The sequence below is a fragment of the Pagrus pagrus genome, assembly GCF_965226575.1.
Source record: "Pagrus pagrus genome assembly, chromosome: 15".
Taxonomy (NCBI): domain Eukaryota; kingdom Metazoa; phylum Chordata; class Actinopteri; order Spariformes; family Sparidae; genus Pagrus; species Pagrus pagrus.
In genome coordinates, this window is record NC_140199.1 from 1,467,473 (window position 1) to 1,487,876 (window position 20,404).

At 43.6% G+C, this 20,404-nt stretch overlaps 1 protein-coding gene across 1 annotated transcript in view; it reads right to left on the reverse strand.

Annotated features, from left to right (window-relative positions):
* The window catches only part of slc30a6 (solute carrier family 30 member 6), a 61,641-nt gene extending 41,237 nt beyond the window's left edge, over nt 1-20,404 (reverse strand). Inside the window, exons 1-4 of the mRNA XM_084374998.1 lie at nt 20,204-20,404; nt 18,718-18,764; nt 16,935-17,021; nt 11,078-11,162 (exon numbers count right to left, since the gene is read on the reverse strand). Coding sequence (XP_084231124.1) covers nt 11,078-11,162; nt 16,935-17,021; nt 18,718-18,764; nt 20,204-20,387 — 403 coding nt within the window. The 5' untranslated portion in view covers nt 20,388-20,404. The remainder of the gene's footprint in view (nt 1-11,077; nt 11,163-16,934; nt 17,022-18,717; nt 18,765-20,203) is intronic.

The window sequence follows — 20,404 nt, forward strand, 5'->3', positions numbered from 1 at the left end:
ACACACACACACACACACACACACACACACACACACACACCTGACAGACAGACACACACACTTACTCAGGGCATCTACACAAAACGAGTGATCACAACACTGTTTATTAATATTAACACGCAAACACACACGAATGCACAAACAAACACACGCACACACGCACACGTGACACCAACCCAAGAGACATGCAGAGCTGCACACACGAGTCGGTTCTGGGTACAAACGACTAAATCAAGAGGATCACACGAGCACATCGAGTCCAGATCATAATTATTACATTTAGTTAGTCACATCATTAACTGTCGTGCACGTCCAGGAGCCGGGAGGGATTTTACACCCAAAGACCTGTTGTCCAGCCTCAGTCACAACACACCTGAAGTCTGATAATTATCAGGCCTGACATCAGGAAATTCAGATTATTGGTTGAATATCAGTCTCAGTATAAATATCCTCTGATACATGGAGCCGATAATATGAAGCCAAACTGCTTTCATTGACTTAACAAGTGTTGTGTCGACATACTTTGAAATATGGTTGTAGAAATATACTTTTGAATTGTTTTTGGGTCCTCGTGTGTGCGGAGATATTTTGTAAAATGAAGGTTGTGTGGAGAGGAGACAAATATTCACCCAGAAAAACATCCGTATCAGTGTGGACACGTCCTCACAGGGAGACGATACATGTTACACAAAGGTTTCGAGAGGACTTTGTAGAGCCACATCTGAGCCCGTCTTACTCTCAGGCAAACTACTAAAGAATACAAAAACGTGAGATACTCGGTTATATTTTCAGTATCGGCCACGAGAAGCAGGTTAATGTCGGCCATCATCATCCCTACTGAGCGTGAAGTGTGTGAAAGGACAACATCAACAGACCGTCTTTCCTTGCAAACAAGAAACATAAGGAACACACACACAAACAAGCTTGTGTCCATATGGTTCACACGCGCGCACACACACACACACACACACACACACACACACACACACACACACACACACACACACACACACACACACACACACACACACACACACACACACACACACACACACACACACACACACACACACACACACACACACACAGCTTGCCATCCTCAGATATGACAAGAAGCTCCTGTCGATATGAAACCAGACCGCTGCGTCCATTTATGAAGTCAGAGGGATTCTCAGATCTCCACGTGGGATTTGGGCGGCAGCTGGCGCTGACATGTTAAACCAAACACACACTGCCTGCCCCTCCTTCATGCCCCGTGTGCCCTGACCCTGCACCCTGCGACCCCCCACTGAGGATAATCAATGTAACATCATCTGTTGGACAAAACTGCCATTAAGGAAAACTAAGTGCTGCTTTGTTAACGGTCGTCCTGCTGCAAACATTGTGAGTCGTGCGAGCTCAGAGCAGCTGACCTGCAGTGATCGAACTCCAGCAGCATCTGTCGGAGCAACACGACAGCACTGTTCATCTATTTTTTACTATCACAGGTAGAGTCAAGTGTTAAATACCTGAAACTCAGTGAAGCAGTGAGACATTCAAACACTCCCTGACATCAGAAGTCCAGCTCTGCAAGGGTGACGATGTCAGTCAGTCACAGCCGATACATGTCAGTCACAGAGCGCCTGGTTCTGACCGTGTTTACACAAATACATCATGTTATAAAAATATTCTCATATTGATTTATCGGCCTGAGGGGTGTAACAATACATCAAGTCAAGTCCAGAGATTGATTTAAGGATTAAGGATCAGATATCATGGATGCAAAGTGAAATCATGGACCCGTATCATCGTCTTTAAGATAAACCTTTATGTATTTTATTATTGTCTCCAGGACGACTGAGAAAAATGTTATACTTCTGATAAAAGTTCCTGTTGTGAGGCCATTTTTTATGTGTGTTGATTTAGTTAATTTAACGAGTCACAATTATTAACAATTATTAATATGTTGTTATTTTCTTTTATGGTCAGAAGAAAGAGGTGGAAGGGGCATGACATCATCTCATATTGATCGCAGGCCCCTGACGTTGTGATAACCACAAATACTGTATCATAATTATCGTAACAACTAATTATTAACTATCACAAGCATTTTTTTTCTGCCTTACGTTCAGTTAAAATATAATTTATTTATTTTTTAAGTTTAATTCTATGCATATCGGACACCATAAATGGCAACACTGATGTATCTATAATGGGTAAATATCATCTGATAATATCAGATAACCCATAAATTGATCGATCTCCAGTTAGCTCCACGTTTTTCAAGAAGATTATCAAACATGTTCCACTATTTTTAGACATTTTTAGACAGAAAAACACATCCAAAATGTTAATAAATAAATAAATAAATAAATAAATAGTGAATCCGTAAAAATAGCCCGGCTGCTTTGCGGTGGATTGTCCCTTTAAAGGAGGTGATCCCAGGGGAGAAGAGTCACGGACATCATCAGTGTGTTTAGGTGATCGAGTCGAACTGAGAGCAAAGCAGATGTGGTGGCTGTTTGGGAGACGAGCTGATCTCACACACACACACACACACACACACACACACACACACACACACACACACACACACACAGACACACACAAAGACACACACACACACACACACACACACACACACACAGGGCTACAGCGAGTGTGTGTTGGCTGTACTGAAGGCCCCCGTGGGACGAACTGCTTCACCAGCTGTGTTCTGACACACAGGAACACTGAGGGCCTGGGGACAACACACACACACTCACACACACACACTCACTCACACACACTCACACACACACACAGACACACACACACACAGACACACACACAGCTCGGATCACATGTGCACACTGAACCATCTCTGGATGAGAAGCAAACAAACTAATAGATATGCACACAAACACTGCAGCGACACAAACCACAACAATTCAGACACAAATGAGAAAACAACTCAAACACAAACTGAGTCAACGTCACGTCTTCTCTCCGTTTCATATTCACATTATTCTGACATTTGGCTGCGACTGACGTACGTTTCACTCCTTACTGTCCATCGACTCGTCCAAAGACACAGTGTACAACATGTACTGACAGGTGTCTCCATTATTCTGTCCACCACACCTACCTAAATGAACGAGGCGAGGCTGCACGCCTCCCTGAAACAGTTTCACCTGAACCCGAGTGTGTTTCTATTCACAGACACATTTAATTGGTTACTGGAGCTTCAAATTCTGTCAGAGATGTCGTTTTGGTTTGTGTATCGTCTGCAACAAAATCATCTCTCTTTACGTCGCCGTCTCTCTTCTTGTGACACAAACACTCTCTTATCACTATCTGTGATGAAGAGGAGGAGGAGGAGGAGGAGGAGGAGGAGGAAGAGGTTTGTTTATTCGTCTGTGGAACAGACACTTGACCTGGTTTCTCGGTGCTGCTCTGGGCCAAAAAACAGCTGGAGACACTCACACACACTCTCTCTCTCTCTCACACACACACACACACACACACACACACACACACACACACACACACACACACACACACACACACACACACACACACACACACACACACACACACACACACACACACACACACACACACAGGCAGGCAAATAGACACAATTTGGGGGAAACGTTAAATACTTTCCTAACCCTTTCCTCTAAATGAAACAATTAGACGATTCAAGAAATTCCCTCTTGGTGTAATTATTAACGACTCAGCGTGTGATGACGGCTGGATGTAGACATTAACTGGATACGAACTATCCCTTTAATTGTCACCTTGCATTGTTCCTTGCATCCTAGTCCGTCCCACTGAAGACGAGGAGACGAGTGAAGGAAGACAGAAATAAGACGACTTTTCCTGCAGCAACTTTTTATGGTTTGGAGTCTGTATCGCTCATATGAAATCTTTTAATAATAATTATTAGCGGTGTCACAATTTCAATTTCTAAATCGAGAATCAGAAGCAGGATCAGCGACTCTCTTCTGGTATTATTGTTTCTCCTTGTGTGCATCAGGCCCGTCAAGCTGTTGTTATAAAAGCACGTGAGTCTTGACTTTTTCCTAGAAACATCTTTCTGGCGCTGGACTTTTATTTTGTTCTTCCTACAGTCAGCATTACTGTCATACATCTGTCGATTTAGGAGAATCTGAAAAGTCCCAATTTAAGATTTGATTGTTCTCACAATGGATGAATTTACCAGAATTAAAAAGAAACGCCAGTCAAAATGTATTTTAGTTTTACAGTGAACTTCAGAAAGTTTAGTTTTTTCATTTAAAAAGATGAACGTGGATGTTTTTTGTCTCCGTCTGACCTTTCCTCAGCGAGTTACAGACATTTATTATGACATTATCCTTTTTCAGTGAAAATCAGGTTCATTCCTACGTCTCATTTACTGACCGTGTAGACGTGTCCTAAAAAGTTCAGAGGGTAAATAGAAAGGTTATTAAATCATAACAAAACATTGAGAAAAGCGACTTTTTCACAGAAATATATGATCTCTTGAGCGTGAACAGCAAAAGTAGCTCGGCTACAACCGCTGATGAATGAATGCAGAAACAAGACGCCACTGAAAGGCTGACAAACTCCAGTTTACATGTGTTTTAGCAGCAGTCAAAGCATAAAGATCAGAGTAGTGGTTCAAAATGTCTTGAACAATTCAGAACAATAGCTATTTTTAGCCGGCGGTGGCTGTCTGGGTCTGTGAGAGGTGAATAAATTATTTAAATTTGAACATATGGCCTCTAAAGAAATATGGCAGTTAAACACACATAATGCTACGTAGCCATCTATCTCTTTAACCCATAAGAACCCAGACCCATTGTCGGACATTTTAAGTGGACATTTAGGACATCTAAAGATTTTAGGACATTCAGGGCATCTCTACAGATCAAGACTCGACACAGTAACAGCGGCACATCTGTGTTTGCTGCATCCTGACACATGATTACTACTTTCAGGGTGCACAGAGTGTCTCTGTACACTTCCCCTGTACCTATACTGTGTCCTGTCCACACCTGAGGTTTGACTAATCTGGACAGGTTCAAATGTACAGACGCACACAGAGGATGTGTAGGCGGAGGACAGTCCGTCCGTCCGTCAGCTGGGACGAGAGGAGGCGACAGGACAGGAGGGTGGGGTCAACGAGTGTGGGGAGACAGACGAGGGTGAGATACAGGTGAGAGAGAGAGAGAGGGGTGAGGTAAGGTGAAAGACAGAGCTGAGGTGTGTGTGTGTGTGTGTGTGTGTGTGTGTGTGTGTGTGTGTGTGTGTGTGTGTGTGTGTGTGTGTGTCCGGTGGGACAAAAAGCTGATGTCTTTACTTTGGTAAAAAGCTGAAAGTTGATCCAGTCGTCCGCTGCACAATTTGATACGGGAGGAAAAGACTGACTGCAAACACACAAACACACACAAACACACACACACACACACACACACACACACACACAGTTCTGTAGATTCATCATCAGCTTATGTTTCAGCAACAGTGCAACAACAACTCTGCTTAAACAGCAATAACACACACACACGGACGCACAACCCGACCTGTATGTGCACAAACACACACAGCTGCTGGTTGTCGCCTGATGTGCTGAGTCAGCTACAGTGAAACAGAGGATGATCACCACCGAGTCAATTAAAGTATCGCAGGGTTCAAAGTGAAGCTGAACAGCTTCTGTATTGTCTCAGTTTAGGTTGTATCCTAACATCACCACAGTGACAATGATGCTGCTGAAAGGCCAACAAATACAGACTGAAGCAGAATATTTCCTCAGATAAAAACATGTTGTGAATTTCTACCTCTTATTGGAAAAAAAATTTCAGCCATGATGTCAGAAGTTCACAGATGTCGCAGCTAAATTTGTCCGTGGAAAAAAAAAAGATAGCACAATAGCGGGTCCATCACCGGCTCGGCTCGGCAAAACTGGAGATGAAAAAGCAAATCGGTGCAGCTCGGTTTGACTCGACGCGGCCAAACGTGCTCCAAACACCAGTAAAGGGATCTACTGATGTGACTGAGTGTTGTCGAGTTATTGGAAATGTAGATGACCCTCGCAAGAAGGTTTTATATTTGAGAGTTAATTCCCCCACAACAATTTCTTTATGCCTTTTATTTAGTTGGTCGCAGTTCAACTGCAACATCTATAATATAATATTGCTTAAATATGCAGCTGTTGGCTACGATGTGCACCACAACAACTTCACAAAGGGTGATAATATGCATTTGCAGTTTGAGCATGCGCTGCTGCACCCCAGTGGCGAAAATGATCAATGCAGCTTTAAGAAGCTCAGATTTGCATTAACATCGGACGTCCCAGCAACCGGTCAAACGTTCTGAGGATGATTGCATTGTCCTTCATAACCCCCAGACTGACAACCTGCAAAAGCCTTTTCTGATTGGTCAATCAATGACCAATGAGCTGCTTCTCATGTAAAGTAGAGAAATAAAAAGTTCCTCACGTTCTGCTTGTAAGAAACAACGTCGTTAGTTTCTGAGCGTCTTTATTCACTTCACCAAACTTTTAACACAAACACATAAATAATGTCTGAAGCATGTTGCACCAGAGTCAGTGGACTGGAACTGATACACACACACACACACACACACACACACACACACACACACACACACACACACACACACACACACACACACACACAGACACAGACACACACACACACACAGACACACACACAGACAGCGCAATCTGGTCGCATGTTCTCTTAGCTCACATACGTACACAAACACACACACACACACGGGAAATGACACAGTGCGTCTGGATAAGCTGCAGTCTGATTATCTCTTTGGGCAGCTTCACAGGTCGACTGAGGGTTAACCGCCTCAGAGCACAAGGAAGGCATGTATGGAGTCTATACCGCCGTCTGCGTGTGTGTGTGTGTGTGTGTGTGTGTGTGTGTGTGTGTGTGTGTGTGTGTGTGTGTTTGCAAACAGGCTGACAGCCAAGATGAGAGCATTGGACCAGATTGCAGGGGGGAGTGTGTGTGTGTGTGCATATGTACGTCTATATGGAATAGTGTGTATTTACACGTCTGTTAAGCCGTAAGTCATGAGCTAATGGGGCCACGGCCGTGTGTGTGTGTGTGTGTGTGTGTGTGTGTGTGTGTGTGTGTGTGTGTGTGTGTGTGTGTGTGTGTGTGTGTGTGTGTGCAGTAGAGTGCAGCCATGTACAATATGTACATATGAGGCTCTGTCAGTGTGGCAGTTGCTCTAGAACATGGTATTAGACTTGCAAAGGCAGGGTCAACAGGGACGTGTGTGTGTGTGTGTGTGTGTGTGTGTGTGTGTGTGTGTGTGTGTGTGTGTGTGTGTGTGTGTGTGTGTACAGCCTTATATGTGGGTTATGCTTCATTTAAAGTAAAGGCGGAAATGCACTCGAGGCATCGGATGTACACATTTTTCAAACGCACACAACGTTCCAACTGAGCGACACGCAGCGGTTTAAATAAAACAACAGACGCTGCAGATTAAAACTGAATTAGAGGCGAGTTTAGTTATTTTAGAGTAAACTGAATAAAATCCTTTTAAAATGTCTGCAAATGAAGCATTAGATTTTGTTACCAGCGTGTAATTATTCTGAATTTTGACCCGTACAGGAACATCTCCTGCTTGAGAAAATGTTAACAGAAATCAACATTAAAGGCTGATTTCTAATACAAGTCTGTAGGTATGGGCTTGTGAGGAAGCTATCCGTGTGTGTGTGTGTGTGTGTGTGTGTGTGTGTGTGTGTGTGTGTGTGTGTGTGTGTGAGGTATATGAATAGAAACACACACTGTAAATGTATGTGTGAGTGGCGTCTAATGAGGTGGAAGACAAACACTGAACGCTCTAATGTGCATCATCAGGGTCTTTGTGAGGAGAGCTCATTGGCCCTCATACGAGCACACACACACACACACACACACACACACACACACACACACACACACACACACACTAAGATATATAAGCACACAGACTGTGTTCAGTCGGTCAGGTTGAGGGTGAACGAGTGAGAAACAGCTCAGTTCATTAACCTGAGTCCTCCAGTCATCTCAAGATAAACGTACGACGTGTCGTCCTGCTGCACTTTTAATGCACTGGTGTCATTTTAGACAATAAAGTTTATTGTTAAACTATAAATTTCCTGCCTCCATTAATTATCTTTGTTTCTTTCTTTCTTTCTTTTTAGATTTCACATAACGTGACGCCCTGTCAGCACTTTCTGGAGACATAAATACTCACCACAAACTGAACAAGAGCTGCAACTGATGATTATTTTAATTGTCGATTAATCTGTGGATTATTTCCTTCATTAATTAATAAATTATTTGTCTAAAAATAGAAAGAGAAAATTGTAAAAACGGTTGATCAGTGTTTCATCCACAAACCCAAAGATATTCGCTGTCACAGAGGAGTCACTGGCTTAATGACTCAAACTGATTTACTGATTATTAAAACCGCCATTCAATTAATCAAGTAATCGTTGCAGCTTTAAACAGAACAGGTCATCAGAAGGATACACTCCATACACTCCACACACACTCCACACACTCCACACACTCCACACACTACACACACTCCACACACTACACACACTCCACACACTACACACCCCAAACTCTCAAGTTCACAGTGTTAATATCAGCAGTGAGCTGGAAGGAAATCTGGAAATATGAGGAAACTATCGGACACTTTGGGGAGTTTACGGAGTAAAGTGTCCAGTGACTCCAGCTGTCATGAACGTAGTGAAGGAAAAGTTAAGTTGCAGATGTACTTAGTTACTTCCAGTCTGAGTGTGTGGCGGCTGCATTTCCTGACGCTGTGATTGGAGGAGACTTTATCCATGACGAGGAATCTGACTGACAGTATTGAGACCGGGCCGCTGTCTGCTCCTGTTGTTCTCATCGGGGGCCGAGTATCGACGGCGGTGTCGCCTTCCCCGTGTTTGTTCGATACCTGTCCTCCGCTTCCTGTCTGCACGACACCCGACGCCGCCGCTGTACGTGTGTCTGTGTGTGTGTGTGTGTGTGTGTGTGTGTGTGTGTGTGTGTGTGTGTGTGTGTGTGTGTGTGTGGGGCTTATGCTGCAGTATCTGCAGGCAGAGCGGGGATAAGGTTGCATGTTGTTCTTTTCATGGCAGCATTTTCCTGAGTGATGGGATCCCTGAGAGGATTTAATGTTGGTGGCAGACACGAGCCTCTCTGACCATAAACACTCCGTCTTACCGTACAGATGTTCACTACACATCTGTGTGTGTCACATCGACACCCAAACCGTCTACACAGTCTTCTGATTACTCTTTAAGCCCTCGACCTCGAGCTAAATCACACCTAATCCAACATATACATTAACGACTGAGTCTAAAGCATGAATCTGATCAGGCCTAAGTATTTCATTATTCGTCCTCTTTAACCTTTAAAATCTGCACTCTGCTCCCTAACACACACACACAGACACACACACACACACACACACACCTGTAAGCACCTCTCACGGTACGGTAACTGAATTTTGTGAGTGTGTCTGAGCGTGTTTTAGTGCCTGAACTATAAAGCTCGTCACAACGTTCAGAGCAAAGCCAGCGGACAGCTCAGCTGAGGCAGAGAAATGGTTTTAAGTGCTGCTGCTCTGCTCACACACACACACACACACACACACACACACACACACACACACACACACACACACAGTTAGGACAAGGCTGGTATTTATTCAAGCTGCTGGCGAACAATATTTCATGCAAATATTCAGAATCTTTCAAGCCCAAAACTCTCAGCACTTCAATGCTTCCAGGGCGAAAAGACAATATCTGCAACAGTGTTCGGACTCAACACAGGACACTAAAGTAAAGACTAAAGCAGTTTGCTCATCATTATGAAGTTATTAACTACAGCTGACGTTAAATTAGTAAATATTTGATATGTCAGCATGTTCATAGTCAGCTGTAACTTCACAGCGCCATGTTAGCATCATGCTAGCCATTAGGGAACAAACGCTGTCTTGTAGACTTTGGATATTCTTATCCGTCTTTCTCCGGTTTTAACCCGTTAAGACTGGATGCAACATGCAGACGTACACAATATGACTTTAAGACCAGGTGCCACGTGTGCATGTTTTCGATTATGTCATCGTGGCTGATGAAATGAAAGTGTGGGCAGCAAAATGCATTATGGGATTTGGTGTTTTCAGTGCTCTCTGCGTGTCTTTATAGCCTCCATGCAGACTCAAAAGTATCTAAAGGTACGCTTCAAACAGTAACAATGGCCGACGACGTTGATGGTGAGTACAGCAGGTACTTCGAGGAGGAAGACGACAATGAAACAGACGATTATGACCCAAATAATGATGTGACTGCTAACCTGCTAACTGCTACAGGGGATCACGACCTGTGACGGAGACAAACAACAAACAGGAGAAGAACTAAGACCGGAAACATCTCCTTTAAGATGCTCCTCTGCTGTCGGCAGACGCAGCTCTGCTCGGCTGCGGCTGCGTTTGAGAAGGAGGAAAAAAATGTGCTCGTCAAAATATGACAGATGTGTTCTCTGTGTTGTAGCACCGGAGGCTAAAAACAGACGCTGTGAAGACTCCGTTTCTTCAACGTGCCCTTTAAAGTGCCATATTTTGACTGAGGTGACCCCCTCAAACACACACACACACACACAGACACACACACACACACACACACACACACACACACACACACACACACACACACACACACACACACACACACACACCAGCAGCAGTAGGATCAGTCTGAACCCCTCTGGTGAGACGGCTTTGCTAACACACTTCCTAAAGACTTCCTCACAGTGTGTGTGTGTGTGTGTGTGTGTAAAGATGCAGCGCACACACACACTTGTGAATGTGTGTGTGTAACTGTCAATCTGTGTTTACTGTGTGTAGACAGGTATCTCCAACAGTTAATGTCTGTGTCCGAGGCTCAGAGTGTTTTTTTCTCTGTGTGTGTCTGTCAGTCTGTGTGTGTGTCAGTTTGCATGTGTCTATCTGCATCTCCCTCTGTCACTGTGTTTGTTTTATGTGTGTGTGTGTGTGTGTGTGTGTAGGAGTGTGTGTGTGTGCTCACCCATGCTGTTGGTGGAGCTGCACCACATCAGCAGACAGCCGGTACACAGCAGGTTGAGAGCCCCGAACAGCAGGATCCTCCACGACTGAGGACGACAACAAACAAACACAATAGCTGTTAAAGACGAGGAGCGGGAGCAGAGAGGCTCAACCTCTGGGTCACGGCCCAACACGGCTCATTCATTATGCACACGGGGTGACGGGATCTCATTCTGTGCACATCATAAAGTATAATCACGTCTTGCTGCAGTATTCCCACACACAGACCAAAACACAGGTGACAATACGGCACAAAGGAAGTGCGTCTGCCATCGTGCAACCGAAACAGGAAGAGGCATCGTTTTCCCCGGTCACGATCAGGTAACAGTGGAACAACGTGAACAAATGAATAAAACTAATTTAGTTCATTTAAAACAGAACGACAAACGTCACAAAAACCTTTTTCAGTAAGAAAAGGAACTAAAGAAAATTAAAAGGCCAGATTTAACAGTCAGTTTCCAGGTGAACACGTCTGATCACAGGTATGACAGAAGGACAAGAAATTAAACGTTACATTTAAAACTCTGCGGGGTGGTTTTGTTCATTAAACATCCCTATACCCTTAAACTGTAGCACAGAAGCACTTTACTACTTTTTAATGATTTTAAAACATCATAGAGTTTTAAAACCCACATCAGAGTGCGTCTGATCGAAGGTACTTTACTTTCATAAAGTCAAGAAACTCACAAGAGACGATTCACTCGACTGGTCGGTTAAATGTTGCTGCGTTCGTTAGTTGGCACCAGAAATATTAGTTGGTTGAACTTATTTTTTTATTAATGTACATATTTAAATTACATTCTGACATAATTTGCACTGACATGTTCTTTCTAAAACTCAAAAAAATAAATTTAAATGCAAGATTTTATGATCAGCATGTTTTTGACATTTTTTTGACCGAATGATTAATCGATTGATTGATTTAAACAACCAGATACTTCATGGATGATAAAAATAACCAGTAATAGCAGCTCCAGTCCAAAAACACTGTATCTTTCACTTTTTAGGAGCCTCGAGCTCCCCGTGTCCAGTTTTCTCTTGAATTAAGAGCTCAGACGTAGATAACTTAGTGACACAGAGCTCCTCCAGAGCCACAGGAGATGTAAAACAGGCTCAGTCGGACTTCTAACCAGCAGGGTTCCCCCGACTGTCAGTCAGCGTCCTGTCGCAGACGCTCTGGCAGGTGACCAGCCGCCCGTCTAATCCAAATCCAAACCTACAAACTGACTGGGAGCTGCTGGGTTTTGGCTGCTGGATGGACAGTGAGCTTCCTGCCCTGCGGTTGACCTGCTTCGTCCGGGATTTGGGTGAATTCTCCCGACTGAACGAGGACTGGCTGGGCGGGCCTAACATGGTCACTACGGTCTGAATCAGCACCACAAACAGCAGCTCAGGGGGAGGTCACCATGAGAGGACGTGAGAGCAGAAAACAGGCTGAGAGAGGACGAGCAGCGCTGATCAGCAGGAACATGACGGTTTACTATGAGTCTACATTTGGGGGAAAAATGCTAAAGGATCTGTTTATTTAAATGTTTCTCCTGAGCTGCAAAAACAAAGTCAATTAAGAAACACAAATATTGTTCTGTGTAATTAAAATCCTTTCATTAATTATCTCTCAGCTCCTTCAATAATTTACGCAGCTTTTTGCAGACGGCTGCCTCGTCTTTAAAGGTCTTACATGGGCTCACCCCTCCCCCACTGAGGCAGCTCATGATGCAGAAGGAGAGAGGCAGAAGGGCAACAAGGGGCAGCAACCAGAGGGGACACTACACCACGATCCATGTGTTGTTCCCTGAGAAATTCACTGAATCATGCAACGTTAAAGGAAATCAGAAATAAAAAATCCTGGATTTGATCGGTTCTGGGACGAGATCCATCCTCCATCCCAGTTTCATGGAAATCCGTTAATAGTTTTTTTTTGTAATCGAGCCGACAAACCAACCAGCAGTGCACAAAACAACAGTGTTCTCCTAAACAACTGAAGTAGCTGGGGACTTGTTTTAAAACGTAAAAAATGTAATCAGTTTGTGATCTCGGAGCTTCTGGAGACTTGGATTACACCTGACGAGCTGTGAGAAGCCATTTTATCTTTGGTTTGGGTCTCCAGCTACTTCATGACTGAGTTTTACTGTGATGACTGGTAATTTCATCTTTGGGTGAACTGTTCCTTTAAAGAAAACGTTAACAGAGGTTGTTTAAGTGTTTAGTTTTTTTCTCGATGGTTCAGTTCTGTCTCTGAGCCCATTCAGCTGCTCTCACTCCGCCTGCCTCGGTGGAAATTCAGCAGAATTTTCAATGAAGCGCAAAAAAATAAAACCTTGAGTCTAAACTCGCCCTCTGAGCAGAAAGAGAGAGAGTGTTTGTGTGCGTGTGTGGGGAGAGAAACAAGAAATGGAACAAGGCAACGTGTGTGTGTGTGTGTGTGTGTGTGTGTGTGTGTGTGTGTGTGTGTGTGTGTCCTGGCCTGTCACTTTGTGTTGGAGTCATATGCCGTGGTGGGGAGCGCCGAGTGCTGTGAAATCTACAATTACTGTGGTGTGCAGTGTTATGACAGCACTGGGGCGTCTGGTGACAGCACTAGCCAGCGACAGGCATGGGAGACCCACAGTGTGTGCGTGTGTGTGTGTGTGTGTGTGTGTGTGTGTGTGTGTGTGCGTGCATGCGTGCATGTGTCTGTGTATGCAAACAGAGAGACAGCGCTTGGTCCAAAACATTCCCCACCCCTCCCCCCTTCGCGTACACATGCACTCCGCCTGGAGGAGGAACGCAGTTGTTAAATCCTGACGCTCTGCTGCCCTCGTCTGTCCGTCAGCGGCGGCGCCCGGCTGTCCGGCGGCATCACGGCGTGCCGACGTATCGAGGTTGCATGTGACATTGGAGTGACGGGGGCCGCGGCGGCCGTACAGCGGCTCAGTCACCAGGTACTGTAATAAAAATAAGGAGCTCCTGCCTCCGCCAGGACTGATTACATCACTGCTGAGCGCCATCGTGCCACGCTGCTGCATCATCGGGCAGCGCCGAGCAAATGTGTGTCATCGTGGTGAGCAGAGGCGTGACTCATATCAGCCTCTGAAGCAGAGCAGGAAGGAGAAGTCAGGTTCATGATAACGGGCTGAAGTATGTTTTTTGCCGCCGTCACGACCTGCCGGGACTCAATGAAAATCCAGAACCCGTCCCCTCCCTCTCAGACGGGAGCCGTCAGGGCTCTGTATCTCCGGGGCGGCCGTGTTCTCCTCTCAAAATAAACCTACTTACATAATGAATCGGCGGCAGCGGCGGCCTGTTAACACGGACAGAGGAGTTTCCGACTGGGTTGTTAGAGCAGAAGTGAGATGACGCCTGGTCCTCTCACTCTCCTGTCCTCCAGTCATGTCTTTCCTCTGCTGACGGCCTCGTGTCCCTGCTCCACTTCTATCAGAACATTTTGTTACAGCCGCAGAGGCCGACGGGCTCGAACACCAGCGCCCAGCTTCATGAACACGTAGTAATAAACAGCCTCTGTAACTCTGTGAAGTTATTTATAGAGTTTACTGTCTAATAAACAGACGCAGCTCGGCTGCATTACAGGAGGTGTAGGACTTTGTGTTGTTGGAGTTCGAATGATGTACGTAACAAAAAAATCAGGGTTTCTCTGCCTCTGACCACAAGTTTTCAAATCTGTCTCCTAAATTTATGGAGGAAAAATACTAAATAAGGGCGTCAAGATTTTGAATCCAAATCAAGAATTGATCGAGATGAGATTTCAGTCTCGATCCCTGAAATCAAAAGCAGGATCTTTCTTCTTGCGTCTGTCTGAAGCGAAAAAACAAAACATAGCTTAGCATTAGCCTGCAGCGTCACTTACAGTGTGATGAAGATGATCAGCTGACTGGGACCCGAGGAAAGAGGTTGGTTTACTTATTTTTTTCAAAGATCCTATATTGATTTGTTCGTGAAGAGGGTTCACATTTTCTTATGATCGATTATCCAAACCAAAGTTTCCTCTATTAATAAGAAGGAAGAGGGCTCACTTTGGATTTAAACAGGGCAATTATAAAATAATTGTTGCCCCTCATGAAAACATCTTTTAGCTTCTTCTGTATAATATGTACAGCTTTTAAAAAGGTTACGCCTGCAACGCTGCACAGATCACGGCTTCTGGGACTTTTTGGGTCCAAGAATTCATAATTGTTGTTTTGATGATTTCACCTCGTTCATCGTCAAGTCATCAAAACCTTTAAAAACAAAAAGTTGATCTTTAGGAGCTGAAAAGAGTCTTGCCTCAAATTGCGTGACTTATACAAAAACTGAAATCGCTCTCTCTGGACTCGCGATCGAAGTCTACGTACTCTGGCTCACTTCCTCACAACTGACCAATCAGTGTGCAACATGGGCGTGCTAATCAAATGATCAGCTTCTTGATGACGCGTGTCTAAAAGGTGTGTGGAGAGGAAGTTTCCAGAGCTCAGCAATCCAGCACACACTTCATTAAGAGGCTCTGTGTTTTTCATAATGGATTAAATGTTGTTTCAGATGGTTGTCAACGCGAGAGAAAACACTGGGTTCATCTAATATTTCTGGTGTAAAGATGTCGACTCTGCTGTATCGGCTTGTAAAAACTCCTGCATCAGTCAAAGTGAAGCGGAAATCAGATGTAGACAAGTCTTTGGTTTATTTCACAACACAAAAGGTAAGAGGAGACGTGGGACGAGGCCGGCGAGGCGCTGAGGAAGCACATCTCAACTTTCGCCGGTTTGAACTATGTTTGGCCTCTAAGCCGTGTACGACACCGTGTAATCCAATCCAAGGCTCTATGGGGAAGCAGGACCCCCCGCCAGTGTGTGCTCAAAGTGGATTATAGTACAATAACGCTGACACACACACACACACACACACACACACAGCAAAACAATCATGTCTGATCACATTCATTATCATGTCTCCAGTGTTGTTTGGAAGTATTTTCATCTTAACCTACATCTGTCCCTGTTTTGTTGTGACGCGACACTACTACTTTTGTGTTTTTTACTCTAATTTTAGAAAAAAAAAATCTTTTCAGTGTTTCAACTAAACATGTTTTTGAGAGGGAAATTAGGACAAACTCTGTTGTTGCTCTCTGTTTCCAGGAGGTGAGTTCAGAGTTGTTGGAATAATTAATTTACGTTCATCAGACCAGATCACAGCCTGCAGGAGCAGGAACAGGAACAGGAGCAGGAACTTTCCTTACTGCAGTACAAGTGTACCAACCACGTATCGAATGCAGCACGAGCGGTCACCATGCTCAATAAAGCAAATACGCACACGCTGCGGGTGATTTCGCATCTGGGTCAGTAATGCTGCTCAACAACTCGACATTTTTACAAGAGCAATTATTATTATTGGGTTTGTAACTGACGTGGATCTGAGGTGACAGAAGCAGCGATTAAAAATTAAAGACAACAGGGGATAAATGGCCCGAATGAGACATCAAAGCACCTCGTAAACTTAAACCAGCAACAATAAATGTAATAAAAATATAGAATAGAGTCACTGCAGTCCAGACAAAGTGGACCAGACCAGCGATCAGCTGGTGGCTGATGGTGTTTTACTATTAGAGCATCATCCCTGCTGCTTTCACTGGAACACAGTGACCTGATAGGAAAACAGGATTACTGGAGGTGTTTGGGTTTGAGTCCGTGTAGAAGACACAGAGTCTAACCAGCTTACAGCAGAATGAGATTAGAACGTGAGGCGCTGACGACTGAGCGACACCAAGACGACGTTTAGATGATCACAAACATGAAGTAAAAAACACCACAGCTGACACAAATATCACAGTGTTGTGTTTCACACGCACTCACCCGTCTGTCTGAGGAGACCAGTCTGAACTCTTGCAGGAGTTTTCCAAAGACGGATCTGTGCGTCTTCCTGAATGGATGAATGGTGCCCTGCAGATCAAACACAAGATGATAATTATCAAAAAGTACTTTTAACATAAGAAAAAATTACAATACTTTGTTTGATACAGAAAGACTGTGCAATAAAATAAAATGCCAGCTGAAATCATTGTGTTCAGTTCTCATGAATGATAATCAGGTTCCTCAGAGCAGGAGGGAAAGTGTGAACTACGCTGCCACCAAGTGGCGGAGAAGCTGCAGAAGAACAACAATCTAACATTTCTGCAGGTGATGATTATTCTCTTTAGGGATTCAATAACAACACAACAGATTCTTTACTTCATAAAAACAGTTTTAAGCTGAACAAGTGTCAATGAAATTATGTTAAAACTGAGTTAAACCAGGTCGAACATGCTCAGGTAGAAGAACAGGTGATTTTCAAACAAAAAGCTCGACTGAAAGTAAAAGTATCATTTCAAATTAAGTAATAAAATGTAAGTATACAATCGTGGATCCACTTTAAAATGTTCCACCATGAAAATGCAAACAGTCATAAATTAAGCTCTGCTAAAGTAGAAGTATCGTTTCAAAGTATTTAGTAAAAATTAAGTATAAAAGAAATCTTATACAATGTTTTTCCATTAAAATGAAAACCGGTTAAAGTCTTAGAAAAATAAATAATCAATTCATGTCAAAGTATTTGGCAAAATCTAATATTTTTATTCCTAATATTTAATATCTAAAATTTAATTTATGTCAGCTCCAGGATGCACTTTTCCCTTGTCAACAAATTATTATCTTGAAAAACTTTTTAAAACATTTCTGGCATCGTAATACAAAGATCTGACTGATCCTATTCGTCCAAAAAGTCCTCATTGTGGCAAAAAGAAAATGAAAAACACTGTCGTACTGGTCCAGACAGTTTTAAAGATGTGAACAGGGACGGGATAAGAAATGAAACCCTGTCTCAGTTTGCTCTTTCCTGATCAATAAACTGCTAATTAATAAAAAAAAAAAAAACTTATTAAACAGTTTAACATCTGTAGATCAAACTACGAGGACAAAGACACACTACATGACTGCTGCTGAGCCTGATGTGGTGTTGATGTGAGATCAGGCAGAGCTGTGATTAATCAGATGTAATCTAACATGTAATCAGAGTCTCTCTCAGATAAAGCCGGTGGAGATCTTTAACACGATGTTTATGCGTCTTTTTCCTTCATGTTCATATATTATATTAACAACTTCTAAGACAAAGAAAGTAAACTAGGACTGTTGTTAAGCAGTTTCAGTGCGACATGAAGACGGACAAGTTGAAGGAGAGACAATCACAACAACAGTAAGTCTCAGGTTTCAGCACTAATGTCTGGATTTATAAAGACCGGTCTGTCCACAGTCCCGTGGTGATCTTGTGTCAAAGAGTGAAATCTCAACAGGAACATTAATCTTTACAACAAAAACAAGGTGGATTAAAGACCATCATCAGTCTTTTCTGCAACAAAAGTTCCAGACGACAGTGAACATCCCTCTTAATCTTCTCAAAGAGAAAAGAAAGAAAACTTCAGTCCAACCAGAAGAACTTCATTCATGAAACATCTATGGGAACGATCTCTCTGCTGCTGCCGGCTGCAGGAGCTCTGAGTGTGTCGGGTGTGGTAGTGAGGGAATTAAAGATGGTGATCAACACTGAAACTCATCTTATTGATAAAGAAGCCATCGAGCTGATAAAACGGCCAGAGACACTCACCAGGACGTACGTGTCGTGCTCATGCTTCTTCCTGTGCAGGTGGACGTCTGTGGAGGAAAACAGGTTCAACCATCAACAGGTGATAACAACTCAACACGTCTCTACTGTCACACCTTCACTGATGACCCTCGACGCCACAGGATGACTTCATATATACCATGACATGTACAGTAAGACAATAAAAGTGCATCTCAGTGAGGGTTTTTCTATTTTATTAATAAGTCGTTTCTCTGTTAATGTTTTCAGAAACTACGGACAGATACTAAATGTTTGAGGTTGGCGCCAGTAATTAACACCAGAGTGAGACAATGAGGGCTGATGGAGGAAGCCGTGAACAAAAAAAGACAGTTCAGCTCACTGGTAATGCAGTATTTCTATTTAACTATGCAGTTTTATTTGTCTGACATAAAAATTAGGGATTCACGATATGGATGATTTTCAGCCAATAATTACCCGTCTCTCATGGCCGAGTCCAATAAAATAATACAAACCAACATTTTTATGCTTTTTCATGCACACCTGAGTGTAAGAAAGGCTCAGATGTAGTGAGCAAAGATGGTTTACTTGATATTTCCACAGCTGTGATCAGACTTCCTCCCTCGTGTTGTGTTCCCGTGTCGTCCACACCAGTGATGACACTGTGTCTCATGTCTACGGCAGTTTGACGTTTCTCTGTGTTTATTGGCTGCTCACAAAACAACTTTAAAGGTGCAACTCGACCACCTACTGTGAGTAGATGCTGCACTTGTTATGTCAACGAAAAAGGAATTGGACGTTGTCTTATCGGCTATAATTTCTTTATTTGCCGATAACGGATAATATAAATTTTCCACTCTTTGTCCGATATACAGCGTGCCTCCCTAATTAAAATGTTTACCTGTGTGTCTTGATAAAAAGGTCAAATTCAACCTTTTAACGGCTGAGCTTTAACTAGTAACACCATGTATATGAATATTGTGATGTAACATTAAAAAGTCAATACTAAAGTCTTGACCCAGATTCTGCACTTCTGCCAGAGACAGTATGATGACGTGGGCAAGTAAGACTAGTGACGTTTTCACCTCACTTGATCATTTAAACCATAAAGTGTAATTGTTGACCTGATCTGTCTTTGGAGGATGAAAACTAAACTGCAGGACAAAACCTCCGGAGCCACATGAAAACCTGCCGCGTGCTGCAGTCAGACCTGCTGTTTGAACAGGTTTGTTCATTCACACTTCAAACTGTCAGACAGCAGCTTCACTGTTAGCTGGATTAGCGACACACAAACGGCAACACACGAGCTTCAGCGACACACACGGACACACAAAGCAGTGAAGTGGTCCGCACTGACAGTTTAAGACAACATGAATGTCATTTAATTCAACTAACAGCGGAATAAAGTGACCAACTTCACAGTCAGACTGAGAAACAGCTGTTAGCTCCGTTAGCACCGCCGCCTGTCTGACTACGTGTTGTTAGCCGTTAGCCTGTTAGCATAACAAACCTGAATCACTGACGTTGATGACATCCACCGACACCATGTCCGGTTTATCCAGCGGACCCACCTTCCTCTCCGTCACCCCGGACGGCACCACGTCCGGCTTCGGGCCGAACTTTCTGGGGTAGAAGTCCCCGGCATTGTGGTAAGACATACCCGAAGACGTGGACATCATTCCGTCCATCGCCATTTTGGACTTCCTGTACC